The sequence below is a fragment of the Oryzias latipes genome, chromosome 24 (genome assembly GCF_002234675.1).
Source record: "Oryzias latipes chromosome 24, ASM223467v1".
NCBI lineage: Eukaryota > Metazoa > Chordata > Actinopteri > Beloniformes > Adrianichthyidae > Oryzias > Oryzias latipes.
The window spans coordinates 15,766,447-15,782,144 of NC_019882.2; the positions used below are offsets into that span (position 1 = coordinate 15,766,447).

The following is a 15,698-nucleotide window of genomic DNA, read 5'->3' on the forward strand; positions in this document are numbered from 1 at the left end:
TACGATCCTTTTTCCGAAATACTTTGGTGAAAACAAACCCCTCAAGTGTTAGAAATGGCCCAAAAATTCTTGCAATGGAATTCACCTTTGGTTCTTTCAATTAAAGTTAAAGAATTTTTGTGTAAATTTAAATGCCACTGACTTGTGTGCACTCTAAACCTAAATTTAGTCAATTTATTGGATGAGGGGAAAAAAACTTGAATGTCTTTGCTGTTCCTCTGGGATTTTATTTTATACCCACCCTGCAGTTTTAGACATGCTTTATCAAGCCTTTAGCTTATCTGTGAATGACCATTTTCTATTGTCAGACTCCATTTATGCTGCACTATCTTTCTGTACAGAAGTACAAATTAGCTTTTAATGAAAATCGTTGAGCCTCTACTGTCATCGTTTGATTTTCACTGCCGTGGCTCAGATCTAATTGTCCTTGTGCATGCAGTCAGATCAACAGGAAAGATGTCTGCTGTGTTTACCTGGATAGTATAGTCAGAAGTGATGTCTCAAAATGACTAACCGTTTAGCTTAAGGTTCACATTTCATGTGACTGAGAGTCATTTTACCTTAGAAAAAGACTGCATCTTATTGTTTTCATCCTTTGTTTTTTTGGGGTTGATAAATCCAATAATTGAGCTTAATACAAATTTCTTTTTATACTTGCAAACTAATAAATACCTGTCCTGTTACGAGCACATATGCGCATTTCGGCTTCATGTCATATACAGTAATTCCATCCGGGCAGAAAAAGGCAATTATTAATTTTTCCTTCATGATAATAAATTTAGAACAGTTGTTACTTCCGTGTTATGAAAAGGACACGACCCACACGTCACTACCAAATCCAAGTCTGTGATTGTTCACAGATTTCATAATGAAGTCAAGAAGTTTAAGTGGTTTTCAGCAACTGATTTGTTTATGAGCAGACATACAAAAACTTGCGTAGCGATTCGTGAACGCGAGAATTCTGAACGCAGAAGCCCGAAATTCAGGTTGATGCGCGTTTACATAGAGTTTTTATTGAAAGTGGCCGCTTAAACGTGAGTAGCGTGCGTAGCAAATGGAACCAGCCTACTAAACGACATACTTCTACAGCAGCTCATGAAAACAGAAATCATTTCTGTGATGTGATGCATTTATTTATTTATTTCAAAATCCTTTTGGTTGTTTTTCAGTCAAATGCGTGTCAAACAGTTGGATCCGCTTTCATGAAACCAAAAGACTAATTTTAAGCAAATATTCGGGGTGTGATTTGGTTCACGTCCCTGAACCCCCTTTGCCCACCCTATATTTCAAACTGTCCAGTCCAATATGACCAGCAGCTGTTGTCAGTGCCTCTAATTATAGCCTTTGCGCAGGCTCCCAGGGAAAGACTGGAGGTCAGGTTACAACTACTCAGTGCTCTCACACACAGACCCACACCATACTCAGGCACAGACACACAAATATGTTCATTAATGTAATATTTTAGGACTTCTTGGTAATTTTCATTTATTGGATAAAAAGCCGAAAAGAAGGAATTTACATTAATCTTAAATTTGTTGATAAGGAGTCTGTTTGATGTTATAAAATAGGTTTTGGAACACAGAAAGATGCAACGTTTTATTGTTTTTTACATAACACTTTCTAATTTCCATTAGATCCTTAATCATTTTCATTTAAGTATTGATTTTACTTAGATAAATAAGTTTAAGTGTTTCTTAAGGTAGCACAATTTAAAAATCAACTGTCATTTCTCAGCATTGCAACATTAATTTATAATAACTTTATAAAATTTTCCTTCCACCTTTTTTTGAAATGTGGTTGTTTACATATGAGGTTTTCTTCTCCGTCGCTCTCAGCTGCTCTCATTTCAAACTCTTGTTCCTCTTCATCCCTCTCTATTTTGGACTGTCAGAGGGGGCAGGGTGACTCAAAGAGTTGACCTCTTTCTGCCGGCCCTGCTTTCTTCTCCCTCTTTCGTCGATATTTCAAGATAAAACATTGAAAACTTTTGGGTATTTCTTGTTCCTGAAATTACAACTCCGAAAGAAACCTAAAAAGCTGTTTTTTCCTCTCTGTGTGTGGATATTTTCTCATGTATTTCCAGACCTTGTGTGATCCATCTGGAGTACCTTTTTGCCTTTTCTCAATCAAGCGGAACCCAAAAAGGATTTAACAAAGGAGTTTATTATTTGTTTCTATGGTAACTCTGCATTTCCAGAACCTCTGAGGACCAAAGGGTTATCATTTAACGTCCAGCAAACGCAAAGATTAAGGTACATTTAAAAAAATCTATTAAACCTTGGCTGAACTTTATGAGCTGATACAGATCTATTTCAAACCTGAGGGCTTTTTCACCATCTGTGCTGTTATCTTTTATCGTATTAATTTCAAATACTTTCAGAAGGCCAGCTGCTATTGATGATATCCTGCTTATCTCTTGAGCTGAGGGACTGTTTCTCCTCAAAGTTCACGTGAAGCTTCTCAGTGTCATTGTTCCTTCGATTGGAGGTTCTGAAGTGCACCTTCTCATCCAGCTGCATTTATTAATGTCACATTTGCATTTGCTTTCCACTATTCAGCATCACTTTCACCCACCAGTTCTTGGAAATAAAAACAGGGAATATCTTTTATGCTGAATTTCATCCCTAACCCTGAATTACATTTACAGTAATACCCTGATCATCCTACTCATTTTAAATGATGAGACTGGTTGACTTGTTCAACAGATGAAACCATAAAAAACAGGCACTAACTTTAAAAACTCATTTTGAATGTAATTTCCCACCTTGAAATTTATACCCTAATTTTTCTAACCTTTTTCGCAATTGTTTTTTAGTCTTTTCATTCCCAGCCTGTCATAAAGGAGGACTATTCATAGCCGAATGACAGTTTTCTATTTGCACGATTTGCATGTGGGAGAACATGCAAGGCAGCAGGATGTTGGGTCATGTTTCCATGCAGGGTGGTTGTTAATAACAAGCACTGATCTGTGATGTGGGGGGCGGTTCATTGACTGGTCCTGTACCTAAGAGTAGTGTCAGCAAATCCTGGTTGTTGTTTTTTTTTCTCCATGTGATTATATATACAATTTAAGCTCAAAATAGCATTTCTTAGTACAGTATTTCTTTGTTCAAATCGTACTGAATCAGGAGTAGATGAAAAAATGCCACAAGCTTCATGCTCCACTCCATTCTGATGCATCCACTTGCAGACAAATAGATCTGTGTACGTCTTTGTTTTCCCCATCTGAGCTGGAATCTGGATGCTCGCCGTTTTTGTTGTACCGGTAATGTTAGGTTGGGAGTGGGAAGGGCTGTAAACCAGAAAGTGAGTGTCACCTCTCTGGATGATGGAAGTGGGGGCAGGCTCATTCTGCAGCATTAGCTCCTCCCACAAATCAAAGGGAAATTTATGATGAACATCTGCCACTTTGCAGAAACCACGGCTATGTCTGAAATCCTTCACTACTCACTACAAAGTGCACTGTATAGTGTGATCGCCATTTTATAGTGCTGTCCAAATCTACAATTCTAAAATGGAGTACATTTCCCAGAAGTCTCTGCAAAATACCAGTGTGCATCGATGCATATTTAGACCACAATTTATGCGAGAAAAAAGTACTTCAATGTATTGTTTTTAATAATCAAAAGTTTTGTCATCAGAACCTGTTAATATCGATTTGATTTTCACTTTGTGAAATCAGTGATGTCATAATAAGTGGTGAGCATGGTGTCATAATTGCTTTTAAAGTCCAGGGCACTAGGTAGTCCTGCACTAAATGTTTTTTGGCAGTTAGGAATCAGGGTGGGAATTCGGACATAGTCCATTTCCTAGAATTATTCCGTTTTTGACTAAAAGCGGTATAATCATATTTTAAAGACCACTGGGAATGCTTTCAAATAGATCAAAAGATGATTGGAGTAGGACTGTATTTTTACTCAAGAATTGTAAAATTTGAATAACTTAGTGTCTCTCTCTTAGATGTCTACTTATAGCCTTGGAAAATAAATCCTTATTTTCATGCCCACTACGTTTAATCCGTACGTCATAGGACGACCATTTGTCAGAAAGGTGGGCAGTCCTCACAGCATCCTTCGCTTCTCATTTACAAGCAGGCTGCTGTCGCCTTTCATTTGCCCTCAGATACCAGTTAGAAACCAGCTCCCACAACGTTCTAATTCTGTCCTGTCCTCTGGTGTGGAGGCAGCAACAGTTGGTGTCCATGAGTGTTTGTGAATATCGGCTCAGCTCTTAACATTAACAACAGGTGGGCTGGGTCATTTCAACTCGAACAGAACAAAGATGTACAAGAAGAAAAGAAAAAAAAAAATATATATATATATATATATATATATATATATATATATATATATATATATATATATATATATGTGTGTGAGTGCTGTTTATTTCTGCAAACCTGTTTGACCTATAGTCTAATATCATCATATCATTGTCGATTTTTTTGCTACTGCTGGTCAATAAGTTGGTCTGAGAAGCTGATGCTGAGGTGCTGCTTGATCAATGGACGGTTTTTACATCGCATGGATGTAAAAACTAGACGCACATGGATGCGTGCACCCCCCACACGCTGGCTATTGTTTAGCAGATCAATGCTTACCCTTTTCGAACTGGACCCACACACAAATACACATTAGAGTAAGTGAAGGGTGGAATTATGTTAAATTGATTTTGCAGTTTGTTAACCGAAAGCTGCCACAGAAAGGTCAGTCTGAGATAAACGAGGGAATCAAAACACATCAAGTTCTCATGTTGGCGGAAATGCTGGATTGTGTGTGTGGTTCTGTGCTGCTGCTGCTTACATTTTTGCTTGTTTAGCAGCAGAGAAGATGAACGTGAAGCCGCCACAATGGATCCTCCAATTAAACCTTTACAGCATGGTCCTTACACTGATCTGTCAGAGCAAGTATCACTTCATATCGTTGGAAACGCGATGTGACAGTCAGGCAGAGAAACAGAGACAGAAATAAATCCAATCAAGAGCCACATAATGAGCACAAACAAGCTATTGCACACGCATAATCACGTTATTTTAGCACGGGCCGCTCAGCCATACATGATGAAAACTTTCTTTGGAAGGAGTAATTTGCCTCATAACTCAAATGCAATCTTCTCATCTCTTGGCTCCTTTTTTTTTCCTCCCACAATTCCCTCCAACCCTCTCACTTGCTCACATCTCTCCTCCTCACTCCTGCATAGCTAAACAGAGAGTGCGCTTATGAGTCACCAGTATCTGCGTAAATAAACAGCTTGTTTTGGGCATTAATCATATTGCTTGTATTTATGTTGATAGAGACCGAATTGAACACATTTGGCTCCGTTTTGAATTCCTCTTGTCAAGATACAAATGTTTTGACATTTACTTTCAACTAGCTCTTCGAATGAAAACATAAAGGCGGCCGACACTCTGGAGTCTGGAGTTTGTATGATTTCTAGAAATATCTTCTGTTTATGGTAGCCTCCTAAGATCTGTCAAAAACACTCGTCTCTTCCTGCAATAAGCTCAAACTGGAGTCAAAACTCACAAGAACTTAAAACATTTTGCTCTTTCTCTTGTCATATTAATCATCTAAAACGCAGTTAAGGCAGTTCTACTGTGCAAGGTTTTCACAAGTTTGTGCTGCAAAAAACACAATGTAACTCATTTCTGAAGATCACACAGTTTGTGGGAAACAGTAAGTCCTCCAAATGATGTTCATAACTTGAACTTCTGTGTGGGTGTAGCCACCCAGCATCTCCAGAACTGTGGAGCATTAATTAAAATCTCTTCTTTTTCTACTCGTCTTCAAGCTCCGTCCTTCCATGAGCCATCAGAGCAGCAGCGGGGAGGCAGCCTCTCCATCAAAGTCAAGTCAGAGGACGTTTTTGGATGACATCATGTTAACCTTCAGCAACCCCATGGCCTGGCTGCTGATTGTGGCCCTGATCATCACGTGGTCAGCAGTAGCCGTTGTTTTGTTCGATCTGCTTGATTACAAGACTCTAACCGGTAAGTGTTTGGAAATTACTCCTAATAGTATATTATTTCATTTTAATTTTGATTTTTCTCACATGTAATTTCCCCTAGAAATAATCCTATAAATAATAATCCCATAAAAATTTGATATATTTTTCTCGAGACGTCCCATCTCGCTGTGCATCACCCATCTTTCACTTGTGACTCCATTTTTCATCCAAACCCGGGACATTTTTGAAGCAGACTTCAAAAGTGGGCATCACAATTATCATCCTTTTCAACAGCATCCATGCATCAAGATACAGAAACACATACTTTTTTTTTGTCAACCACAAAAACAAACACCTAACATTTGTGGCGCTTTAGTCCATCTAAAGTGACACAAAGTGTGTTTCCCTCTCAGCAGATGCTTTGAAAATCAACACATTGCCCTCCTCTTTTTTAACCATTTAAAACTTCATCTTCAGAAGCTGTGTACGTATACCCCCTCCTTTTTGTCCCAATGGTTTGGCTCACCCTGGCAGAACAGATTGAAAGGAGTCTCATTTTGTTAGGGTGCACACAGCTAATGGAGTCAAACTGGTTGATTAAATCAAAGAGTTGAAAGTAATATGATGTAATAACCTGGTTTACATGGTTTCATATGTGTTGCTCCTGCAGCTCAGTTTCTGCACATTTTTTTGTTATCTCTGCTTCACAGCTTAATTGTCTGAAGCGATCCCATTTGTTTTTACTGTGATCATACTTAAACGGCCTCAGTGCTGTGAGATAAATGAAAATGCACTCCTTTGAGCTTGAAGCTGTGCGTGAGTGATTGAGGTAGATTAAGACGTCCCCTTTTCAAACACTTTAGGAGATGCTTACTGGCTCGGTGATCAAACCAACTACACATATCGGCCGCAACAATAAAAAAAAAGTCTCGGAAATCAATCGGATTGATTTTCCTATTTCAGTGGTCAGTGGCAAAAGGAAGCAAATATATAGTCAGTATTCAGAGAGAATAGATCTTCACAAGATTAAGCTGAATTTTTAAAACGTGTTGTGAAGTATTTCTTTTTTTCTAAACTCCGTTAGATATCTGTAAATGTAGATGGATAGTGGATGTATAAGATGAGTCACTGGTTTGAAACCATTTTTTTCAGCTCGACGGGTGTTGCCATTTGGATCAAATTTGCATTCGCCAAAAAATACGATTGGTGCCGAGCTGTGCTTGAAACTTTCACCTGTCCTTCAAATGAACACACCTATAATGTTTATGAAATTCCCCCCTGCTATAAATATAACAGAACCAAAAAAAAGGTTGGCCTTTCAGGCTTTTCTTTCAAACCTGCCTGAAAAACAAAACGCAAATGTTGCCTTAACTTGCAAGTCGTTGTCAAAATGTCTGAAGGCTAAATTGTTTTGGACACTCAGATTGCACCTAAACAGTGCACAACCAAACATCCCCTTTCAGCGTCACAGAAGGGAGAGGTGGTTAAGGGGCAACTTTTATTTTGCTGATCCAATGGATGCATGCATTTTATAAGAAACTACAGTATTTGTTTTTTTACTGAATTCAAGTTAAATCTCCAAACTTTGTGAGATTATTGTCTGCTGGTAGCTATTTGTTCCAAAGTGGTATTCTGCTCATGAAAACATGACTGTAGATATCTTTTTAAATGTGTGTTCAAATGTCATAGAAAAGCTGCAGCAGCTGTTTTGAAGCACATTCAATGGACTCCTGTTTAAAACTCAGAGTCCTGGCTTGCTTGTGGAAGTTACTTTTCAGTCTTCTTACTATAAATCCTCTTAAATAACATTGCAAGGTTTCTCTCTTTATAGTTTAATAAAGACTTTCTTTCCATCAATTTGATTGACACCTGAGTCAGATCTCTATGCATTGGGATTACCCCCCCCCCCCCAGTGGGGGGACAGTCCTTTGGGCACGTGTGTAAAATAAACTGCCATATTTAACTCCTTTCCTCAATCTCCCCCTATCTTCAACCCTTTCCAACTTCCACCCGTCCAAATCTTCTCCATCCTCATGCTGTCAATCATCTGTCATCCCACACAAAGACTACACATCATACTGTGACGACCCCGTGTGTTTATCACCTGGTAAAAGAAAAGGCGAAAAAACGACTAAACCTTAGCTTGACTGCACTGCTTGCTTCTAGACTGCTGCATGTTGTGAACCACTTTATAGATCTCCATCCAAAAAGGGGTCAATATTCCACTTTGAATTTAGCTTTTTTAAAGGGTAAATCAACATCAGATCGATGCAAAAACTGCCATTCACATGGCTAGAACTTTTTTATTTTCCACTTTCAACTAAAATCTTAATGTCTGCTTTTAAGATATGTATTTATTCATTTGGAAGTATTTCAAATTCTTAACTTCTTGAACAAACAAAACCAAAAAAAAAAAAAATCTGCAACATTTGCAGCATAACTTATTGTGTATTATGCAAATGTCTTGGGGCCTAAATAACACCAAAAACAGTTTTGCAACAATAGTTTAGTTTTCTACACAGTTTTGCTAAACCCAAAGCCTAAAAACGGTACTAAAAATGTGCATTGCGTGTGCAATGTGCGTGAACGTGTGAGTTTAAAACGCCAAAGCTAGCAATTTGCATTTACGCACGTTTACATTGACTTCAGAGGGCGATGTGAACATAGCTTAGAACAAAATGTTCTCCAATTTTTCTTCCCCTACATTTTTCTCCCAATGCAAACTCTCAGGGCAGTTTGAGCAAATCTGTTTCCTTGCAATGAAAAATTCAAGTGCTTTGCTTTCACCATATTGACAAAAATGTCAATTTTAAGTATTTATTGAACTGACTTTCATTCCAGCTATTTATTTGAGTTGAGTCTCCACTTTACCCACAGCCTCAAGAAGAAAAAATAGGTACCTAATGGTCCAAGAGCTTAAGAAGACTATAATATGCATGATTACCAGGCTCCACAAGCCAACACAACACATTGTTGATTTGCCCTTTAGCCATTTAACACCCCATGTCAAGCATGTCTGTACTGGTGTGATGTCAAGTGTGCAAACCCTGTGTTTGTCAACCTGCTCCACATAAACTGGATGACACATGAAGAGGCAAGAGAAAGAGAGATTCGGAAACGCCTCCTCAAGATGATTTGGCAAGAGTATTTTGCTGCCATTGATTGATGTGCTGATGGTTAAAATGCTTCCCAAAAAAATTGCCATCCATTCTTGTGGTTGTGTTTCTTTACCAAAGTAACGTGTGTGTTTGTAATAAGTGTGGAACAGCATGTGTGCTTTTGTTGGGTTTGCTGTTCCTCCCAGACAAACAGCGGCTTCGGATCGCGGCGTCACTCCATCCAATCTGTGAACCGCTTTTGAATTTTGTCTTCTTTTTGTAGTTATCTAATTTGCCTAAACAAAGTGAAAACAAAGTGAAACTTCACATGTGCCACTCATGTGCCACATGTGAAACTTTTCTCCTGTGTTAAATAATAATTTTTAATAGAAGCAAACGTTTCCCTTCATGTTTCAGCCATCTCCAGTGCAAACATTTGCAAGGTGACTGTGGCAAAATGTGACGCTGAATCTTTAATCACTTTGCTTTTTGAATGAAGAGGCGTGGGTGTCTGTGAAGTGGCACAAGGGGTCACATTTGTTCTTTAAAATCCCTTTTTTGCTAAAGAGACTGAATAAAACATGTTAGGAGGACACAAATCTATTGCATTTGAGCCAACAGCAGGTTCTCACTAAACAACCCAAGTGTATGTGGAAACAATAGCGATGCAGAAGGAGAATAAATACATAAATATTCATGGGTAGACACACTGCATAGAAAAATACAGTGTTTCTGAGATTTAAGCAGCAGAGCTGAAACAAATAGTGGGATAGCTGCAAAAATCCACGACAAAGTAGCTGCCAAAATGTTGATTTCTTCCATTGTAAATCAGTTTTTTCTTTACAAATGGCTTCCTTCAAAATTAAACTAGAAAGTGCAGCAGTAATAACAAATACTAGTAATCCAGTGTTTATTTTCTATTCCACACATCCATTTTGGAATTTCAAAAGGTGCTCACATTTCCAGACAGACAGCCAGGGACGGTATATATCTTTTCTCATCCATTTCCGAAGTAGCGCTGTTATTTTGGAGTCCTAAAACTTTGTATTTTTACAGCACAGCAACATTTGTGTTGTTATTTTTGCTTCTCTAGCCTTTATAGTCACCTATTGATCTGAAAAGAAAGTAAAGCTGACATAAAAACCCCAAAGACAAAAATAAATCAGGCTTAAAAGATTTCTGACACTTAAAGAGAGTTGAACACAACAGTTTTTAGAAAACTAATTTGGTGTCAAAAAAAAAAGCAGGAGCAGAGCAGTGAATGACATAGCAACAAGAAATAATGGAAGTCAGACAATTACCAAGTGAAATGCTGGTCTTTTATTCCTGGTTTCTCTGGCAGTGTGTGTGGAGTGCCAATCAAAGAAATGTCAGTGCATTAATCAGATGTTTATGAGGCTCCATTAGCCTATGCAACTCCTCCGCACGGGGAGAAAAACAGGCAAAAAGGGCCCTCCATCTGGCAAAAGGAAAATTAAAGACATCCACAGAGAAAATCCAAACAATGCATTTAGCACTTTAGAGGAGATGGTTCTCATAACACTCACAGAGCTGTGATGAATATGCCATTTTACTCGTTCCTTGGAGAAACAAATGCAAAACACTTCGCTGCAGGAGCAGAGCGTGATCAGTTGGATTTAACACTGTTAGCAGGTTAGGCGGATTTCTTTTCACACCACATGCAAAACGAAGCCCAGCTTTGTGCTTTCCAACAGCAGAAAGATGCCATTGTTTGGTTTCCTTCGCACTGTTGCATACAAATGTGCGTATGAGTTCGATGTTAGGTTATTGAAAAAGAAAACCCAGCAATTCTACATAAATAAATACAACTCTATTTAAAAGGAACAGTGAGCTTCTGTTGATGAAATTCTGTGCTCGTGCTGCCTTACTCACTGAAAACACATTTTTAATTCTGTAAATACATGTATTTTTTTTACAAACCTGACAAGTTTAACATGTGAAATATATGATCAAATTTAATTTGATCAAATTAAATTGAAAAAGAAATTTGTAGAGGCAGAGTGTCAGAAACGATTAACTTTTAATGACACAACTAAACAGTTTTCTCACATTTCAGAAGAATGTGTCAAAGGGAAATCTGGTCTATCATAGGACTAACTAATACTCAATTCGCCTTTTTATTTAGTGACAAACTAACCTTTGCAAAGTCCTAACCCAGGGGTCTGTAACCTGAGGATCCAGACCCATGTGAGGCTCTTTATCTCCTCCATTATGGCTCTCTAGTTGAATGAAAATATAAAATTCATATACTTTTTAAAATTAACATTATTTTTGAAGGCAAATCCAGCGAAACATAATAGTTTGATTAGCTAAGCTTTATTCACAAACAGTACGTATTGCTCCACAAGGCTCCTCACTACTGTAGCCATGATGCTTCAACAATCCATCTAGCGGTGCAGCTTTGTAATTTACTGAAGTCACAATAAAACACTTTGACAGATATTTGAGCAATGTGTGCCACAGAAAATCAATTTAAGGCCAGTAAGCACAACCAGAACTCACACATACAGGAAAGCTCACTGGATTGTAAAGCTGATTTAACTATTTTTGAACAAATTCAAGGATTTTTACGGAGCCCGTGACCTGACATTAAAAAACTAGACTATATCTCGTTCCCACAGATTAATATCTTGTTCTCACAAATTAATATGTCGTTCCCACAAGATAATATTCCGATAATATTTTGAGGCAAGTAGTATTTGCCTCGAAATTAAGTTGGCGAATGAAACAATTATTCACGTCATTAGTCATTCATAAACACCGATATGCTCTAGTCCATCCGGCCGTAAAAGCCGCTTTCAGCGGTAACGTCCGTGTCTCTTTGACCCACATTCGTTCAAGAAAGGAAAAAGAAAAACAAGAATGATCAATTTTCTTATTGTCTCAATGAATACAAGATAAAAATCATAAAATTTATGATACCTAGGCTGCTTTGCCATACGATTCACCGGACATAGCTCCTAGCTCCATCGCGGAACTCTTTTGGTTGTTATTTTAAAAAGCACAAAAGCATCGGTAATCATGTTCATTCACGTCCTGGTGGTACGCTCTCCGTCCATCTTGCTGCAAAATCAGCTTTCTGCCGCTACTTCCGTTTCTCTGTAAGCATTCAAAAGGGGTAAAAATAAAAGCCAGAATGATTAATCTATTATTGTCTCGTTGAAAATTAGAAAAATATCATAAGATCAGGCTGGCTGCTTTGCCTACCGGACTTAGCTCTTAGCTAAGTGTCTGCAAGATGTGAGCAATGTCCCGTCATGCATCACGCATACCCAAGATGCATTTCGACCAATCATAGTGTTCCTGTAACTGAAGTATAACAACAAGACCAATGATTGGCTGGTCAAATTGCATCTAGTATTTCGAGGGAACGGAATATTATCTTGTGGGAACGAGATATTAATTTGTGGGAACGAGATGCATTTTAGGTTTTTAACCCTTGCGCAACCCTAGGTGACCCCACCCTTACATTGACGTGTTCTCCCTACCATGACAAAGGTGGATAAAGGTGGATAGATTTCATGGAATCCATGGATACCAGTGAGGTTCACAAATCATTGAAGAAAAAAGGTTCAACGCACTGTCTATTGGGTCTAGATGACCCAACTCCCAATGTTAAAGTGCCTGGGATAGCACAAGGGTTAATGTCAGGACACGGGCTCCGTCGATTTTAAATGCTCCATATGGTCTGAAAAATACGGAAAGGGTTACTTAATTAGCTCTGATTTACTTTTAGTTGGTTAAATTTATGATTGTATGGCTTGGATGCACCAAAAATGGTAACATTAAATACAAATATTTTATCTTTTTTTTGTTTTTTTACAGTTGCAGACATTACACACTCTACTACCACATTTGCTGCACATGGTACAGATTGGCTTTTATTTTGAAAGGAAGTCATGTAAACCACTCTAAAAAGTTGTATTTAGAAAAAAAAAGGCTAATTTCTCTTTATATTTTATGTAGGCCAAAAATGTCCATTTATATTGATCATAATAGTAACATTGACAAATATGCACAGCAGTGTTTCATTTTTCTAAAGGGTGAAGTGAGACTCTGTGGCTCCTATTGGGTTGTGGTCAGTGAGAAATCAACCCAAATGGCAAAGTGTTAAAGGCTGGAAATCCCTGTCCAAAGCCTTTTTTTGCATTCTGTTAAATATTTACATAATTTTGTGTTTTATTAATGGGTAAGTGTACGTTTTTTTCCTCAGACGTACTTGTTTATGACTGAAATAACCTCTGCTTAAACGTTTTTCATGGGTGCCCTAATAGAAACATCTCTAACGTGTTTTTTTTGCACATGTATTGGTTAACTATCTCAAATAAATTTTGGAAGAAGTTGGTAACTGACAGTGTCATATTCTTACACAGACAATGTCAGACATGGAAGAGCAGGTAATAGAGAGCACGAACATCTGCCTGACACTTTCCTCCTGGGTTTATGTTGCTGTGTTCTCACCAAGCATGTTTGCACCGTGACAAATAAAAAAAACAAAAAGAAGTCTTTAAAAAGTCAGTTTGATGCATTCCTTTTAGCATACCTGTGGCTCCATAGAGGCAAAGCTCTGAACTGTGAGCTTGTTTTAGCTGTAATGCATGTTTTATTATTGTTCCCCTGATTTTTCTTGTGATCTGCTTCATATGATGCTCCTTTTGTTAACCTGTCTCTCCTGTTAAGGTCTCCCACCTCCTTCTGCCATTGCCAGAAAAGCTATAAGGTCTAGAGGTAAGTGGACCACACAGCCTTTATGGATCAAACCTGGAACTAATGAAGCTTTTTCTGTTTCTTCTTGCATAAATCAACTTGAAAGACCTAATCACAGTGTCTGTGCAGAAGAAAGTCACAGATTAGGTGTGGTGCCCCTCAGCATCTGTACTCTTTTCTTCAGGTGGGGCTCGAGTTGTAAAATCAAGATCGGCTGAAATTCATGGTGACACTACGGCTCACGAGGGAAATGACTGGCTGGACATGATGTGGACGTTTGTAATCAGTTTGGTCGCTCCTGATGAAGAAGAGGAAGGTATTCATCAGCTCACTGAAACCTTCACATGTAAGAAAGTTTCCCACACCAATCAAAATGTCCTACATAAAAATATGATTGTTTTTCAAAACTCGCCTGCTAAATACAAAGCTTCACCCGCTGGATACTTTTATTATCATTTTAATTTGAGATTTCTTAGATGTGTATTGGTTGTTGAAGAATTTAGCACTTTCTGAATAAAGGATTAGAGTGTATTTAAAAGTGATTTTAGCTTTAATAAATACATTCAACTAAAAATGTTGGTCGATTTTGGTCAAAAATGGCATTTATGTGAATCTAGATTAAAAAGCTACACTCATTCTGATGGGCAATGGGCAAAAAAGGCGTTTACCTCAAAGAAGGAGCCTGAAATTAGCAGAAGTTAAGAATAAACTGCAGAAAGATGGAGAAGTAAAAGTAATTTTCCGTTATAAACTGCAACCGTCAATGATTTGGATGTCAGTCTTCTACAGCTGAAATGTACTGAATTCTGGAGCAATTGGACTAAAACCTTTGTGGGTTTTTTTTTCAGCCATGCACTCAGAGGAGCTCTGAAGAAGGACTGCGTTGAAAGAGCGTCTAAAAAAGAGAAGGATAAGAGGCAGTGAGAGGAAGCTGTTATTGTTAATATTATCACGCTAACACTATGTACTAACTTTCTTTTTTTCTCTCAAACTGTAATTTGACCAATAAAATCTACCATATTGATAACTTTATTGATGTTTTATTCTTGAAAAAAGGGTAAAAAACACCCTAAAATATTCTGGTCACATATATTATTATGAGAACTGCACATTTCTGTTTGTACCTTTTTTGAGTTTCATCTTGAAAATGTAGTATCTACACATCAATGCATTTCATATTCAGCATTTGAAGTTGTAAAGAATGGGAGCAGGTGAACAAAATGCAACTAAATTGCTGACTTAACCAGGTGAATATGTGAGTTCAAACATAACTAAACTTAAATAACTCAAAGTTCAGTTACCTTGAGAAAGAGTTTTTGATTTAACCCCTCCACGCCTGACTTTGTTTCAAGCTTCCAAAGGAGATGTTAAATTAAGGTAAGTTTGCAGCGGAAGTGGGATGATGCACATTTGCATCAATAAACGTCAAAAGAATAACAAAGGAAACCTGTAACTGAAAGCAATCAGCTGATCCAGTGAACAGGAACCAGATAGGATCTTTTTGTCTGTGTAGTTCAAGATTCTCTGACATCAGGGGTTCAGAATTTCTACCAAAACAGCATCTAATAGAAACAGATTCGATACATGCAGGTTCTTTTCCTATTAATGTATAACATTCAATATAAGTAACATATGGTACAAAGAAAACACAACCACAATGGGTCACTTTCTATGGACTACCATGTGTGGTTAGATCTTTTGGATTTTCTTGACACCAAAAACTGAAACTTAAAAAAGTAAGAAGAACCTTGTTTCAAGAAAATGGGTCTTATTTTCTGTCTTCCAAGATAAAAATATTTTTTTAAGAAAGCTTTTTAATAGCAAAATAATCTTAGTTAGAGAAAACATGTCATAGTGACTAGAATTTTTCCTTAATATAAGAAGAATTCTTGGTAAGACTATTTTCTTATCACATTGACAGATTTT

General features: G+C 37.7%; 1 protein-coding gene across 6 annotated transcripts; it reads left to right on the forward strand.

Annotated features, from left to right (window-relative positions):
• The first annotated feature begins 1,863 nt into the window (after positions 1–1,863).
• On the forward strand, positions 1,864–14,804 carry trdn (triadin). 6 transcript variants are annotated; one of them, XM_023953165.1, is made up of 7 exons: positions 1,867–2,252; positions 5,791–5,989; positions 8,012–8,053; positions 13,439–13,462; positions 13,746–13,793; positions 13,957–14,088; positions 14,621–14,804. In XM_023953165.1, exons 2-7 carry the CDS (start codon positions 5,803–5,805, stop codon positions 14,641–14,643), a joined length of 456 nt encoding a protein of 151 aa, XP_023808933.1. In that variant the 5' UTR covers positions 1,867–2,252; positions 5,791–5,802; the 3' UTR covers positions 14,644–14,804. The 6 variants fall into 6 exon arrangements, with proteins under 6 accessions (XP_023808936.1, XP_023808933.1, XP_023808935.1 ...); XM_023953164.1 differs by having other exon boundaries at positions 1,868–2,252; positions 13,957–14,118; XM_023953168.1 differs by lacking the exon at positions 13,439–13,462 and having other exon boundaries at positions 1,864–2,252.
• The last annotated feature ends 894 nt before the right edge of the window (positions 14,805–15,698 follow it).

Coding starts and splice junctions, on each gene's coding strand:
- trdn (XM_023953164.1), top strand. CDS start 5,803: ATGAGCCATCAGAGCAGCAGCGGGGAGGCAGCCTCTCCATCAAAGTCA. Junction 8,054..13,438: donor CCCCGTGTGTTTATCACCTG/GTAAAAGAAAAG, acceptor ATTCTTACACAG/ACAATGTCAGACATGGAAGA. Junction 14,119..14,620: donor GCTCACTGAAACCTTCACAT/GTAAGAAAGTTT, acceptor TTTTTTTTTCAG/CCATGCACTCAGAGGAGCTC.